Source organism: Lepisma saccharinum, chromosome 23 (genome assembly GCF_977018435.1).
Source record: "Lepisma saccharinum chromosome 23, izLepSacc3.1, whole genome shotgun sequence".
Lineage (NCBI taxonomy): Eukaryota > Metazoa > Arthropoda > Insecta > Zygentoma > Lepismatidae > Lepisma > Lepisma saccharinum.
Genome location: NC_139251.1, coordinates 63,124,620 through 63,142,247, shown reverse-complemented (window position 1 = coordinate 63,142,247; position 17,628 = coordinate 63,124,620). Strand labels below are relative to the sequence as shown.

Sequence of the window (17,628 nt, the reverse complement as noted above, 5' to 3'; positions counted from 1 at the left end):
TAACCCTGTTATTGTTACTAGCGCGTATCCAAGGTGGGCATCAGGTGGCTCGACCCCCCCCCCCCCCCCAGGAAATGTTTCAGTTTACACTAGATAAAATTAGATATTTGTCTTTTTGAATAATATGACAATAATTTAAGGAGAAATTATTGTCGAGGCAAGAGGAAGAATAACCCTCTTATTATTAATAGCGCTTATCCAAGGTAGGAATCAGGGAGCTCGAGCCCCCCCCCCACCTACAGGATTTTTTTCTGTTTACATTAAATAAAATTAGGATTTTGACTTCTTCAATAATGTGATAATAATTTGAGAGAAATAATTATGGAGAAAAGGCGGAGAATGTTCTATAACCCTGTTATTGTTACTAGCGCGTATCCAAGGTGGGGATCAGATGGCTCGAGCCCCCCTCCTCAGAAAATGAAATTTTTCAGTTTACACTAGATAAAATTAGGTTCTTGTGTTCTTGAATAATGTGACGATAATTTAAGGAGATACAATTATCGAGGCAAGACGAAGAATGTTCTATAACCCTGTTATTGTTAATAGCGCGTATTCAAGGTGGGAAACCGGGGCTCGAGACCCCCCCCACCACACACACCTTCAGGAAATATTTCTGTTTACATTAGATTAAATTAGAATTTTTGCTTTTTGAATAATGTGACGATAATTTAAGGGGAGAAGTACTTATCAAGGCAAGACGGAGAATGTTCTATAACCCTGTTGTTGATAATATTAGAATATTAGATAATAACCTTTTCTTGAACTTTCAGTATTGTCGCAGCAAACTTGAGCACTATTTAGAGACTTGTCAGCATTTGGAAGCTGCACATCATAGGTATCGCCACACGTAGAGCGATTCGTTGTAATTTTTAATCTCTGGAAGGCGCGAGAGGAAATGTTCTTGAATAAGTGGAGTCGAACTACTGGCAATATTTATAAATCGTTTATCTGAACAACGTTCTAGAATATACTGAGGATATAAATACGCGTTAATTAGAACCATTCCTAAATAGAAATTCTTTACCAAACTTTGGATCCAATGAGAAAAATGGCGTTGTCTATGACATCATTTTCTTTTAAGCGTTCAATTCAAGGACTTGTTTATGATTTATTTGATCGTGTTAAAGGTGCTTTACTTCAGTCTCTAATACGAAATTATATAAACTTCTGGTGAGTTGATTTTTAAAAATGTGTCCGAGATGAAGAGTGGCGTGCCAACGATTTTCGGCAGGGAGAGGGGTTACGCATACTATTTTTGGTGGTCAGTCCTCATTTTGCCATATTTTCCTGTTTTTGACTTATTTTTTTAAGGACTGTGTCAAATGGGGTTATGACACCTCCAACCCTCCCTTGGGCACGTCACTGAAGATACCTAAATGAGTAAGCATTTGATCATATTGGGAGAAGAAACATTACATGTGTTGAGAACGGAAGGGTTTTCACTGTGCAATAATTGTTTCGCGACCCAGCTGTATTCTATAGAATACTTCCTTTGTTTCGTGCCGATATATGACAAGACTGCGGAAGCTGTGACAGACAATTTTGAACACTGGCGAGTGCTTAGGCCTGAATATGAACAATTTGGTGGGTTTCGGTTTTTAAAAGAGCTGCAAACATGGGATGTCCTCCCATTAGTGGTGTTCAGGCTCGAATCAGAGAAATATTCGAAAACTGTCTGCGTCCAGTTCGCAGCACACAGTTTGAATCTCGTGTTGTCGAGTGGATTGATTGTCCATTCCGTGCATGTGTAACAGCTTCGTAAAAACACTTTTGGTTACCTGGTACACAGATGTTTTGATGCTTGATGAGAAGAAATGGACGAACATACATACTAAGATGGTTCCGGCACACAAAAATCACAGGCTTAAACAGTGGTGACGATTTAGGGGATAGTTGCTCTCCATTTTTTGCCTCCATACTATGGCCTCTTAATCCTAAGCCTTGTCCAACAAGAGAAAGTAAACTTTCCGTGCAAACCCCCCCCCCCCCCCCCCGGTTTTGGAACCAAAATTGCCACCACTGATCTTAAACATATAATTGTGAGATTCTAACTATACCCCTTAAAAAAATTGTGTTCAGCCCCCCCCAAAAGGAATTCCTGGATACGTGCCTGCCTTGGAGCCTCTAGCAATGGAGGTACCCTATTAAAATGAACATCAGAATAACATTTAAACATGAAAAAAAGTAAATATAAAATAAATGTAAGTAAATTAATGCTCTTGCAAGAACAGTTCTCATTTTCCATTATTGCATAACGGATCATATTTTTTTGCAAAGCCTTCAACTGTGTCCCACTGTGGTGCCAATATACTTCTGACTGCTTCATACAGATTGTGCTATCTTTATGCTGCACAAATATCCAATATGCCAATTATTATATGTTCATTTTAGTGAATTAAAATGTCCTATCATGAAATTTGATTTCAGCAGATAAAAGAACATCCTTTCAACTTCTTAAAATATTCAAAATTTTCTTCTGTGGAATATTTTTTTGTTAATTGCTTAAATTAGCCCCATTCCTATATTCTCGAATTCTTATTTGTTGTTAGTGTTAAGCGTTTAAAGTACCAATTCCTAAAAGTTACTAACGTTGATATAGTTTTACATCTTACTACAGTTTAGAAACTGGAATATTTTATTTCACGTGCTTCCATCTGTTGTCGAACTTTTAATTATACTCTCGTCCCTCTATGGTGTGGGTCTTCCTTATCGCACAACGCTAGGACAATCTTGTGTTCTGACGTCAGAGGAGGAATACCTAAGTTGTTAGGTTTGATCCTCTTAGTATAAATACACTGCAAATGTATTATTTATGTTAAGAGCACTAAACCTAACAAGCTTAACCCAACAACTTAGGCATTTAGCCTAACAATAAAAGCATTTCCCTGTGACGTCAGAACACAAGGTTGTCCTAGTGTTGTGCGATAAGGGAGACTAATCCATCATTATTTATTTAACACCAAATTGCTACTAAACATTTTACAACGAACTTCTTGTACACAAAACAAAACACAATCTGTAACGTCAAACATATTTACAATTCCAAAGGTCTTACAAATGAGACCGACGGAAAGTCGCTATCAGTAAGAACCTATGGCATTATTTCTACCATAGACACTAAGGCTCAATAAGGGAAATAACTTACCCAATGGTCGTCCCACTTATTCATGACGAATGCAGGGCCCAAAGATCTGGCAGGGTTGAATGACGCCCCTGTGAAGGGAGCCTGAAATATATTGAAAGAAAAAAAAAGTCAACAACACTTTTCCACCATTTACGCTAATTTACGCACTAATTTGTTGGTATATTATAACTATCCAGGAAAGTAAAATAGAATCTGAGTTGTAACAATCCCATATATTTTCAATGGGATTGGTACAACTCAGAAATGTCCATGACTGTACTTATCCAAGTTGCATTGTACACTCTACCCATCGGATCAACTATCAAATATAAGAACTTTGCTTCTTTGTAGAATCAAATGAGCGAGCTCAATTTCAAGGGGTCTAACTCCTCTCGTGATGGCTATGTATCACATACACACAGAGTGGGGAACACAGCGATAAATTTTTCAGAGTAAAGGTTCATAAATGTGAAATAAGAGAAGAAAGAGTTAAATGAGAGGGAGAGAGAAACAAAGAGAAGAGATAACGAAACACAGACACACAGAGACAGAGAAGGAAAGAAAATATCATAAGTTTTTGTTTCAAGTCCGCTTTATGCACATTTAGGCTAATCGGGATTTAACCTACAGTTTACAGTGGTATCCGAACCTCGAACGGGTATCAAACCCAGAACCCCTTGATTCCAAGGCGTCGACGTTACCACTACGTCATCGGTAGGGACATTGAATTTTCGCGATGCGCGAAATCGCGAAATGTGTAAAAAAATATGCAATTTTGAACATTCTGCACGTAACTACACCCCCAATGATGAAATATGCATGAGTTTTATTCGCGAAGTAATGCGAAATGTGTGTTTTTCCACGAAATGAACGCTTTTTCGCGAAATAACAGTGAAATATCATCAAATTAAGTAGAAAACACGCAAAAACCGGCAATCGAGGTTGTGCGCGCAAACTGTCGATTTGTAACGAAACGTTTGCCTAAAGTTTCCTACCACTTGCAGCTGAAGAACGTTTTATTTTCGATCACATCAGGAAGACGCTGCAAATTGGGATTTCCCATGCACATAATCTCAGTTCGAAAACCTCGCTCCCTGGGAAGCTGGATTCCTTTTTTCCCCCCGAATGTCTATTGAACTTCCAGTTTCATTGAACTTGCTAGCTGTAGCAGCGATAAGATTAGTCTGTTCCCGCACATCAAGGGAAACAATGGTGTCATTTGTGTTCAGTCATGAATGAATTTTGTTTATCATCATGTGATTTTCAATATGTGTTTGTGCAGTAGTGATTATTTTATTTGTTGGACAGCAAGGATATCCTTTAAATACATACAATGAATACATCACTTGAGATATGCAATTTGGAAATGAAGTGATTTTGTGTTGATGTTTTCTTTTTGGTTGGACAGCTAAGTACTTGTGTATGTGTACAGTATATAAAAATGAAGGAGTTTATCAGTTATAGCTCTTTTGTATGTTGTTTCCTCTCATAATGAAAAAGTGTGTGCCAATTTTTTTCCCCACCGCTGGTATATACCGCTGATCTAACATTTTATTTACCGCTCTCCTCAGTTTTTATTTACCATAAATTTGTCTCCCTAGTCATCGGGGAGGCCACAAAATAAAAGGAATAAAAAAAAGTTTATTTAATATTTAAATTAATGAAACATATGGAAGAAAAGAACTGCAATAACATACATAGTTCCCCCGTTCCATGATGTGGTTTCCCGTATCTGCAGGCAAGATTACTTCAGTTCAGTTGTGTCAAGTTCGTCCGAATCAAGTGTATTTGGAATTAACAAGTGCTTACTGTAGTTTATTTTAACCATCTTTTTGGCTTATGTACCATGTAGTTACTCCAACATAAGAATACTTAACAAATGGGTTTTTGACAGACACAGACAATGACACTTGAATTAAAGGGCATCTGACACAAACCAGGATCAACTCAACAAATGAAAGCCGAACAGAATAAATCTTCAATTTCTCGTTACGGAATTAGTGCTTTTATGGTCCTCCTTTCTGAATAAAGAACATTGCTTCGGTCTTCAATTGCTTGCTCGACCTCAACGCTAATCCCCAAGCTCAAACAAGAACAATTCGAAGCAAAAAAATGTTCCGCGAGTAATCTGTGCTCGAGGTTTGGAGTAGAAAGGCAAATTCCCTCCTCAACTGAACCCGAGAACTTCCGGTTGACGTCAGAAACAAACAGCTGGAATAACAGCTTGGAAGTTCATTATTAAAGCCGATTGTTCCTTCGATTCGTTAAGGAAGTTTCCCTGCTGCGAGATTAGGGAAGAAGAATCTCTGAATAAGGAAGGGGGAAGTCAAATTTGTCCACGACTTGCAGACTGTTGTCAGATCCATGCCCTTGCACATGAAAGGGGAATTTAGTTGGAAATATAACATCGGAAGAAGCCACCACAAAATCTTCCAGACATTTCATGTTATAGATATTCAACAGCTCTTGGTCGACATGTGTTCTGGAATTTTATTCTTATAAATGGCCACTTCCAAGTCGAGTATATAACAGGTGATGCAATCAGACTTTTCAGCAGTATTAGTTTTTGACGTCATTTGCGTTACACTGGTTCCAGAAACTAACTTCTGAACTTGGACATATCAAAGTAAATGTACATAAGACTTATAATATTGTAACTCTCTAGTTTCGAAAATAAAGAGTAAACGATCAACGTTATTCGGACCTTGAACGTTATAATGGTTAGCACATTGCGCTCCGACGCCAGGGGTCCCGGGTTCGAATCTCGGCCTGGGCATGGATGTTTGTGAGTTTTCATTCATCATATCATCATCACCCTTCTTCGCAAATTAGCCAAATGTGGCACAAAAAGCGAAGTAAAATAAAGCAAATCAATCAATCAACCGTACAGTCAATTTAATGTATGGATAAACTATTCCATTTGCTTTGTTCCTGCATTCGAAATAGCACAGTAACTTAATATTTCCATATTATTGTCCCTTATCTACCAAGGGAAAGTAATCTGTCTCCACCCCTATCCCTAGTTTTGGAACCCAATCGCCGCCACTGCGTACAGAACATGAAAATTACTGCGTGATTGTTTTTTTAATTGCACTTTATTTATTGACACCTATTACCTATTCACTTGCATTCACAATGATATTGCAAATAATGCATTATCTGTGCATTTGGGAGTCTTGCACTGCCGAACGTAAAACTTCTGTTCCTTACCCAGTTCAAGAACACCTGCTGACACAAAAAAGGGTGAAACGGGAACAAAAAATATATATACAACATGGCCACTGACGGCACGAGCTCATCAAACTGTCTCCCTCTCTTGATTACCAGGGTTCATCACGAAACAACATAATAGTTTCTACAGCGCCACCATTTTTGTCGGTGACCAGCTGCCTTATTCTCCTCCGGCCTGGATCAATGTTGCCAAGTTCTCCTACTGTAACAACCCAAGGGGGAAGAGAATAATAACTGCATACCGGCGCTGCTACCTGGGGAAAATAAAGACTCCCTCTGTCTCTCTAGCTATGCAGGAGACGTAATCACTGGTGGGACAATGAAATGGGCTACTTCGTCGCATGTAAGAGAGAAAAAGCTTTGCCCCCAAGGTTGTGACAAATTTATTATGCAAAATCATGACTTGGAAGGTATGTAAATAATTTAAACATTCCCCTTTCGACTCACAGCATACATGAAAACTCACAACGCATTGCTCTGTTTAACATTGTAGGAAACATAAGAATTGTGAATTCGTAATATTAAAACTGACAACACAACATACTTTAGAGTGAAATTTCTCAGTCTAAGGTTTAAAGAATTGCAGCGAAATCAGATAGGGAGAAAGAATACTAGAAAACTGCATGAGAACGGAGCATTGATGACAAGGAAAATGGCGAAAACACAAGCTGGAACATAGATTTCAGCTACAGTAAAGAAGTTTTCAGATCAAAGCGACACGGGCCCGACCCAGTCTGTTGACAAGCATTCACTGCGCACGCTCCCAGCCCAACAGGCCGAAGCGACTCGATGCACGATATTGAGAAAATGGCTCAGTCTACACGTGAAACTTATGTATCTTCGGTACGAAATGTCGCATTTATTTCTGAAGGTTTGTTTCCACATGACACGTGCACTTGTCGCGTCAGTCTGAAAGCTCCCTAAGAATGGAATTAACTAGTTTCTCGAATAATTCGGTGCATTGTACGAGTGCCATAATTTTGATTTCAGGATACTGATCCAGCAGTCATTTTTTACTTATCACACCATCTCGCTTGTATCTTTCCAGTTAAATTACAAATGCTTGCTTTCAATCCTGCAATGATCTAACAAAATTGGACTATGGATGCATCTGATAATTGAAATTAAATTAGTTTCTTATGCACAAAACACTAACGAATATACTGTATTAGAAAAATGTTTTCACTGCTTCTTAACTGCCGAATTCGTGTAAATACCTGAGGTAGAAAATACTTTTTTTTTAACCTGTGGATTTTAAAAACTTTCAGCTCTGATATAACGAAGTTTCATGTTCCAGTCTATAACAAAGCATGGCTTATATTTTAAGAAAAGGAAACGCACATACATACAAAGAAGAAGAAAAAACGCCCATAAGTCAGATAAGCAACAATATATTCTATGCTAAAGTTCAAATCACAAACCCTGAGACCTTCTGTAAACAAAACCACGTGCATACAGAAAGCATTGCAAACTCATAGAAGTAAAATAATCCACACGAAAATCCAGCGTTGTTACAGGATTCATTACATAAGGTAAAACAATGGCCAATTTGTAGTATGGGATACGCTGCCGCAAATGACGTCTCACTTTAAACCCAATGCTCTTTCTTTTTTTACTTATTGCTTCACCTTTATGGTTAACTCTTTGCACCAGTAATCATTTCCCATGAATTTGGCTTGTTTCTTGCATGTGAATTGAATATATTTTACTCGCATTTTTTTAGATACGTGATTCAGTTGCTCAGGAACGAGTCCAGAAGCCGCTTCTATTATCTGTGCCGTTAACTGGTATTAATATAAAATGAATGGGTTTTGTGTGAATTCATGTTGTTGATGTAATAAATTGCCGTACAAAATGACACTCTTCACACCTCGGCCACAGACATAACAAACTAGCATCAGCCAAATAATAATAATAAAAAAGGATTGCATACAAAGATGATTGTTCTTCTGTTTACTTACCGCTACGATGGCGCAGGCAAGGTAAGACGAGCCGACTGCGACAGGAGCGTTTCCCAGCCACTTCCGATGGGAGTCCATGGCGACGAAGTAGGTGAACACCACGATGAACGAGAGGACGAACTCCATACCGAAGCCCTTCCACGGGGTCAGACGCGACGCCACAACGGTCACTCCTAGGTTCCCCTGGGCGGTTGGCGCCGTCACTCTGAAAAAAGAAGAGGCTCTTGTCAATTGTTGTCAACTTTTACGTCCTTGCATCAAAATTAAGTTTACGTACGGGCACTTGATGGACGGAATGTGTGTTCCCCATTTTCAACTTCACAAATGTGTACAAAACAAGAGTTTTGGAATGCCTTTTTGTTCCAATCAGGGACATTCTACCAAAGTTAACACACACACTGGCATATGCAGGGGAGAGATGATAGGGCTATTAGTCCCTCCCAAAATTTTGAGAAAATCATAATTTTGAAAGGAGAGCAGTAAGAAAATAGGGAAAAAACAAAGTGGTAAATACAAACCCGCCATTTAACATCTTGGTCATGAAGCAACTTTTAAAACGAACGTTAGAAATGGTAATTATGAAATATTTTATGGTGTGTAACCCCCGCTCCTAGAACACAGCTATATAATATGGATTTTTACAACTCCAGTCCCCTCTGAAAAAATCCTGCGTACGCTGATGGACATCGGAATTGCACAAAACTGATATTATGCGTTAGAATAAAAAACTTGATTGTCGACATTGAACAGTTTTTTTTTTAAAAAAATATGCTGGGACGACCTAATCTTTTATGCATATATACACACTGAAAGTATGTATAAAAATACAAATAAAACAGTATTTGTTACGTAGTACAATATTTATTTCGGTGAAGTTGTAATGTACAGTGGGATCCATGAGTATTACAGTGCAAATTGTCCTCGACTATTTTCATTAATTTTTCTCTTACATCATATTTTTAAGCGATGGATTTTTATGTATGCTGCTGCACAAGTTGTCAACAGCTTGTTTTGAGTTTTCTTTTAATTGTTGAAGCTCTTATTTGGTCAAATAAAGTTCACGAACATTGTGATGGACAATTTGCACGGTAATACGCATGGATCCCAACTGTACTTGTATACATTGTATTTCCAAGCGAGTCAATTTTGAAACTAGTTCAATACTTTTCCTACAATTTAGAACAGTAAAGAGATATTTGTATGTGCTTTTAGTGACGCAAGAGTATTTTAACAGTGTACGATATTGGTCTTTCATCCATTCCACTAACAATCATTACTTACAAAATATTCAGTTCAGAATTGAGCACTTTATTGCACATCCTAATATCACATAGCCTATCTATAAGCGCGCACACATTAAGTTACACACATTCACACAATCTCACGTGACTTTGAGGTAGGTTGTAGTTGTCAGTTAAACCAGCTCCAACGTTTATGGCTGACGTGTCATCTTAGATTTCTGACCACGTCCTTTAAAAACTGGCAGCAGGAGCGGAACACGCCATGTTTAGTATGCACGATGGTACACACTGTTCAGACGAGAATCTTTGTAATTGTGTGTTGCAAATCTCTCAAGATTCTTGCCTCGAGAAGTAAAATGTGTTCATGCATAGACATAGAGATACAGATAAGAAACGTCCTATTCTCGGCGCTGCGGATTGAAGATTGCTTCTTGCGGCTCCCGCCATCTTGGATTCTGCAGTGCAGTTGCGTTCAACAGCATTTATTGAATGTTTGGTCTACAATAAATGCTTTATAAACTATTTATTACGTTGTCTAATACCTACATGATGTTTGGATACAGATCGCATTCTCCAAGGGGGCAAAGTAAGGGTTCAATTATAAGTTTGTGACAAATTTCTTTAAGCTGTCAGTACATGATTAAATTGGCATTGAAACAGTGCATTCATGAACCAACGAAATCGACAACTGAAAGGCATTGAACAACGTTCTTATTGGAAATTCTGAAAAGTCTGAAATTGCGCCCGTACACCATGAAATAAAAATTTGGCAACAGTTTCACATTTTACCGAAATATGGCAGTGTGTACGGCAAGAAAGAGAAATAGATTAGCCGTAATAATAATTTTCTTCACAAAGCAAGATGTACAGGTTATCAGAAACGCGAAAGAAGTGTGATCTATTGTATCGGTACACTTCGCAACATCTTATTTGACCGACGCTGCGGTGATAGGTTTTCAATTTAACACTTTCCATGAACTTAGAAACTATAAACCGCTATTATAATACACAATCAAACAGATATAATAAATTGGAAAAAGAACCTTGTATGATATTTACGATTCTGCTTGCTCGACTTGAAATTTGGGGGGTTTGAAACACTGAATAGAGTTTTTCTCCACCTGGAGGAAATTGCCATCAAGTTTGTGCAGAAAGAAGCAAATTTGTGAGGAGTTTATGCGACATTTTATTTACAATACCTTGCATAATATCGAATAGTTCTCAAAAACATATATTTTACACGACTTGTCGAGAAAATGTGCTTGAAACACAGGAAAGTGGGAGTCTTCATAAACGTCAAAATGTTTTTAAGGGTATAACGTCATTAAGTTAACGTAGAGCAGTTGGTTAGGCGCTGCTATCCTTAATTTTCATCAAGCGTGAAAGGTCGCGGGTTCAAATCTCACCCTCTCCTCTTTCTTTCTTTTTTTTTGTTTGCTGAACAGATACCGTTGATATTAGAATATTTAAAAAATTAATCCGATGCACACTTGAGGGACGTCCCTTCTGCGCATATTTCCCCTTAGAAGTTGGAGATTTCCAGGATTTAAAGTTAAAACTTTTCTTTTTAGTTATTGTTCATATGTTGTGTTAACACACACATCATGATTAATTCACAAATCACATTTGATTTGATTTGAATTTAAAATTTTGGGAGCGTCAGTACTTAGGCTATTTTGCTCCCTTACCATTACAAATAACAACTCTAACGTTGCATAACCAAAAAAGAATAAAATGTTCCGACTTCTGTTAAAAGCTGAGGCTGTAAACGGGCACTCAGCACACATAAGGACAAAAGAACAGGACAATACAAAGAAAATTATACTGGCCATGGGGCCAGACGCCAGAGCCTCGTTAGTCTTCAGCTCAGGGTGCACTAACGTGGAAGTGAGGTTGACATTTGGGTGTACTACGTGGAAGGTCACCCCTTACACCCCACAAATCACATATATGTATTCAGGATGCAAAATGTAATGTTATTTAAGTTATATATTTTTGTTCTTCACCGACACCTAAAATATTGATTATTTGATTTCGATACACTAAAAAAAAAAAAAAAGATATACATTTACGTTAAGTAGTGATGTAGTGCAGTATTGTAACGAAGGAGAGCGTTTAATGAGTTCAAATTGCTAAGATTGGTAATTTTATGTCCGTTCCTTCGTAATGACTTTTGTCAATCCTCTGACCACCATCTTACCATGCGTCTAAAACTAATAGTAAATCGCTTATTATAATAACCCATAGCTCTACAGCCCGTGAGGGCCTTGGCTTACCTACCGACTGCTGGTCTCCCTCCCACACTGTTCCTCCGTCACCTGTTATAGCGTGGAGATCTTAGACCAGTATAGGAGTGTCGGGGGATCAGCCCGACGAGCCCCCAGCCGTTGCAGGTATTCTCGAGTAAATCGCTTATTAACATAAATAAATTGTTATTGCGACGAAGGCCGATTCGATAAGAAACTACTAATAAGTATTTATATAGTGAGTGACAAAGAAAAAATTCAAAACTCATAATAATCGTTAATTCCTCACTGCTTTGTATCTAAAATGTTTGTCTTCTTTGAACAGAAAGTACGAGTATCAGATACAACAAACTTTCCCACTAACTTTGCAATATTCGATACCACCATCACAGACTTAGCTCTATGTAACTTGATTCTGCGCATTCCACGTGACTTCCTCCTATCATCGAAATAACTTTCTCTTACTATTTCCTTTCCTCTCCTGAAATACAGAGACCAATGTCAACTTCTTAACACGGTGGATAAACTTTACACCCAACGATATAATCCTGAAAAAATCCTGCCTAGATGGAGAATCGATCCTACGACCTCCCTCGTAAGAATCAAGCACGCTACCTCTTCTCCAGGTAGCTCACGTTAAAATTTGCTACCAGTTTGAAGAAACCAATTCACACATAATGTCATATCTATAATTTCCTCGTGGCAATTTTCATGAGGACACGAATTCAGATAAAATCGAGAAACGCTGAAAGGGAAAAATGATGAACATGTCTATTGGCGTTTTGTCATATTTTGTAAATTGTGTAAAAATTCCGTGTTTTGAACAAGCAATCGTTTAGTTACGAAGTATTTTGTTGTTTGTTTAAAGTACGAACAGGAGAGCGAAAAGGAGTAATTTAAACCAGACCCCGTTTGACAAGAAACTTCAGCTTTTTTCCAAAGACTGTATGAAAAGAGAGAGGAACGTATGAAATATAAAATATGTGTGAAATTAAAACAATGGAAATCTTGAAAGATAATACTAACGAACTTCAAACTATGAAAAACATATTTTCGTGGTAGAAAACTCCAAGTCATTTTCGAAATATGAACTTGATGTTTTTCTGTATTATGAAGTGGAGATATGGGACGATACGATCCCTCAGCAAGAAAATTTTAAGTAAGCTACCTCCAACTTTTTCAATGGTCATAATTACTAATTAGGGTCCGGAAGTTGATGAAAAATCAATTTTTTTTCTGACCCTTAAAAACAATGCTAAACCTGATATCATGTCCGTTTCCCTTCAGTTAGAGCCGGAAAACACTTTCTATTTTACATTTTTTTTTTTTTTTTTTTTTTGCATTTTTCGGCCTTTTTTGGCTTTTAGTTTATTTGTCAGTATTTTAAGTTTTTGTTGCATTTTTACTTATTTTTGAGGTTTATTTTTCTCCTCCCCTGTTGTTTCGTGCATTTTAAATGCATTTACTAGTAAAACTTACATATTTAGATGTCTTGACATGGTCCTTTTAGCAAATTCACCATGAATCGAAAATACGGTCAATGGAAAAGCATAATGTTATTCTTAACTGAAATGTTTTGCAATGGATTAAAATACTTTGTGTGAAGATCTACTTTGAGGTTCTTTTTCTGGACCCTATTATCGCTTTAATCTGTAGTTTTAAAGTAAAATTAGTCTCAATATTAAATGCAATTACACTCTGGTATACGCGAAGCAGAACAGTATTTTCGGATGCTGGCCGACTACAGTATCATAGAAGGCCCACTCTGAAAGGAGATGAATTGGTTGATTTGGTGTTTTAAGTCAACTTTATGCATAGTAAGGCTAATCGGGACTGGACCTACAGTTTAAAGTGGAATCCGAACCGAGTGCATAAAATAACGTGAACCATGTGGTGTAGGGCGCTATAACAGGTGACGGAGGAACAGTGTGGGAGGGAGACCAGCAGTCGGTAGGTAAGCCAAGGCCTTCCAAGGTGCTGTAGCGCTGTGGGTTATGTTATGTGGTGTAGGGGGATCGTTTGCTTATGGAATGGAAGGTCATGGGTTCAAACCTACTTCTTTGCGAAATCTTTTTCGGGAAGTAAACGGCTTTGGACGAGAATGCTTATCTACGTTTCTTGGATATTTCCGTTGATATTTATGCGATTTATGTCCAGCATTTCCGGATGCAGAAAGTTGACATGTAAGTTCTTAATATGTGTTAACTTATAACGGCTGAATGAAAGGAAAAGTGTTTCCTAAAATCCTGCCAATCACTGAAAGATTAAAAACATTAGTAGAAGCATTACTTGAGGCATGCACAGAGGCGACGATTATGGAGTGTGGAGGGGCAGATGACCCAGCACTATGCTAAACATTATCTACCAAGGGAAAGAAACTGTCCTTGCCCTCCCCCTCTCCCCACCTTGCCCCATCAGTTTTGAAACCCAATCGCCGCCACTGAGCATGCATCGCATAAGTATTTACAGTAATATCATATTATATTACGTTATTAGAACACTTCGTACTCGGTAAATAGAAAGGAAAAAATAATAAGGAAAGGGTGGGATTTGAACCTACGATGTTTCAATCTTGACGAAAACAGTAAAAAACGAAAGTGCTGTCATCTAACCAACTACTCCAGGAGATTGCTAACAGAAAGCTCAGTAAAACACGTTAATCTCAGTTGAAGCAACATTGTGCCGGGGTTTCGAACCATTTTTCGCCAAGAACCAAGGAAAAGACACACTTTGCAGAATCGTTTGGTGTTTTGCAAGGTATCTTTACATTTCGCATAAAATCATCATAAATTTGCCTTCTTGCATTCAAATGTGACAGCAATTCTTTCCAGGTGGATGAGAACCTGTTCAGTGTTTCACAATGCACATACATTTTCCTATTTTCAAATTCAGAACGAAGAATATTGAAATATTTTCAACATTCGTATTTCTACTTAACATTTCTATTGTCTACTCATATATTTTATTACTGCTTTAGGGTAGCTTTACTTTATGGAATGTGAAAGATTGAAAAAAAAAAATCACGAGCGTTTTCATTCATGAAGAAGAAATGTTGCAAAGTTGGCTACTCTTAGTTGGCCCTGAAGCGCTATGCTGCCAAATTTACGAATTCCGGACTTTGAAATTTTTCAGGGCGGTCAAATAAGATGTTGCGAAGTGTACTATGAACTCTGTACTATGTAATGTAACACAGCATACAAACTGTGTTATCATAATGTCATAAAATAACATTTCCACAGAAATGTTTGTTGTTCTTCATTTGTTTATCTAACTCTAAACTACAATTTAAGATACGATTTATGACATCACTCACTACTGTAGAAATATACATTATATAATTGCGATTAAATAAATAGACAAGAGTGTTGCCTCCGCACCTCCATAGTACTATCCGTGTCGTTTTCTCTTCACCACAGAATATAAATAATCGAGTACCTCCATGCTTTTTCGATACTCGATTTTAATAGCAGGCGTGTGCTCTGATTGGTCGAGTCTGTCATTTAGAACCTATCCTAATTAGATATTCTTTGACGTTAGAGAAGAAACATAATGTATGCTGGCGTCACATCCTTTAAGCATGGAATTCAATGTGTTTTTTTGTGTTTGATTTGATCGTGTACGGACAACTTGAGACATAAAACTGACGGGCTACTCTTCTCTTTTTCTCGCTCTCACCGTTCGCTTCCTTTCACGTTCTCTGTTCCCCTCGCTTATCTTTATCTGTATTGCTCATTTTCTCGCTCGATTATTGGTTCACGGTTGTTCATGTTCTTTGTTGTTCCACTCACCACGAAGTCGTCTGGTTTTCTGCTTGTCAGCAGTTTAAATCAATGGGCAATGTCCATCTTTCTTCCGATCAAGTTGCCAAAAAGTCTTCCCCCCCCCCCCCCCGTAGCCCTGTATTGTCGTTTTTAGTTTTACATCTCTCTCAGTTCCTGTCCAGATACTTTTCTCTCTGTAGAGCACCTTCAAAGTCTAGCTTTTTCAAGTGTTTGTTCATCCCGCACCACATCCGTTCACTTCATTCTTTCCATTCTTTGCCAAATCGACAACTCAAAAGCATCTGGTCTACCTTATCCTTCTTCCACGATTCCAAACTAAAAATATAAACAAGGATATTTCCACAGTGTATTAGGATGTATTAATAACACATACACCCTAATCGCTTATATAATAATCTGCTTCAAATGTTGTCATATTGTTGCCAGATTCCGACAATCGTTAGGAATGTATGTCACTTTTAAAATTATTCTGTCAACTTGTCTTGTTTTGTCTTTGTTCTTTTCCTGCTGTTAATGTTTCAGTATAAAATGATCATTAAGTACTGTATCTGAAACTTTAAGCAAATAAATAAATAACCCCCACTTTTTCATAAACTTTAATGAAATTTACAAATAATCTATAGTTTGAAAAGCACTGGTTTCATTTTCTTCTCGCTTTGTCTGTTACTGATTTGATAATTACACACGAAGCGACCCATTTCCCAAGACTTCCCTCTTGTTTTTTTGGGTTCCACACCAAGGTCAGACTCAAACAGTGCGTGAGACAGGTGCTCAGAGCTTTTGCATGCGCCGCCTTGCAGCCACGAACAAAAAAACTATGGTTTACAGCCACGATTATTATGGCGAGTCTTTTAGCTCCAAAAGAATCGAAAGGAAGCGAGCAACCTCAGGCGATGTCAGCTGCAAGCAGTTAACATTGTTAAGTAATATCACAGCGGGAAAATCTGCGTGGAATCACAATATGGCGAAAAGCGTATGTGAACATGCGTTTGCTTTTGGACAATGTTGTTTCAAATGGCCATTGTTTTCCTACAAGCTTAACCCAGACATTTAGTAGTGCACCTGGGGATTGTAGATAAACCCTGAATATTACCAGAAAGTGGTTTCAAATGGATAACACCAAGGCGCTAGTCTCTTCTTGTCAGAAGACAATTTGTTTTTCAAATACTGAACATGCGTTTGCTTTTGGACAATGTTGTTTCAAATGGCCATTGTTTTCCTACAAGCTTAACCCAGACATTTAGTAGTGCACCTGGGGATTGTAGATAAACCCTGAATATTACCAGAAAGTGGTTTCAAATGGATAACACCAAGGCGCTAGTCTCTTCTTGTCAGAAGACAATTTGTTTTTCAAATACGGGCTGAGAAAGCCATGAATTCAACTAAGATAAGCTATGAGCAAGGGCGTATTTATGGGAAGTCCAGGGGGTCCAGACCCCCCAGAAAGACTTACTAAGTACAAAAAAATTAAATAACTAAAATTAAATAATGAAAATATAGTTGTTTAATCGAAGCGTTAATTATTTCCGCCGAACTTATTGGAAAATAAGAATTATATTGGGATCATACGACTTTGAATGACAGTACCCAAGAAGATTTATGCGAAATTTGTTACTACTTATAATAATATGTACAGTGGCGAGGCGTGACATTTTTACGTAGTCATCGCAAGATTTGCCGAATGTCAGGATCGATATTTCAACCGGGAAGGGAGGGGGGTTGCAATAATTATGCAATAATGCACATAAAGTATTTAATTACGACAGCATGTCTCCTCCCTAAACAGGGAGCTCAGCACTCAAGAATACCCCTAAAATCGTTCATCATAATCGATAATATCGCATTGTCTTGTAATGCAGCTATAGTATAAAAACTTCATATTCACCTAATTAAAGCGCCGAAAGTGCACCCTAGTAACACATGATTGCGAGCGAAGCGAGCAAGAAAATTTTTACATCCATTTCTTTGCAGGCTTTCAAGAATATTAATTTAATGGGATGTCAATACTTTCTTAGTCTTTTCCAGCTTCTCTTTGGAACGTTC

At 37.9% G+C, this 17,628-nt stretch overlaps 1 protein-coding gene across 1 annotated transcript in view; it reads right to left on the bottom strand.

Annotated features, from left to right (window-relative positions):
• bib (MIP channel family protein big brain) overlaps positions 1-17,628 on the bottom strand; it is a 193,834-nt gene that overhangs the window by 24,886 nt on the left and 151,320 nt on the right. The window contains exons 3-4 of the mRNA XM_083110020.1: positions 8,317-8,521; positions 3,146-3,226 (exon numbers count right to left, since the gene is read on the bottom strand). Of these exons, the coding sequence (XP_082966146.1) occupies positions 3,146-3,226; positions 8,317-8,521 (286 nt within the window). The remainder of the gene's footprint in view (positions 1-3,145; positions 3,227-8,316; positions 8,522-17,628) is intronic.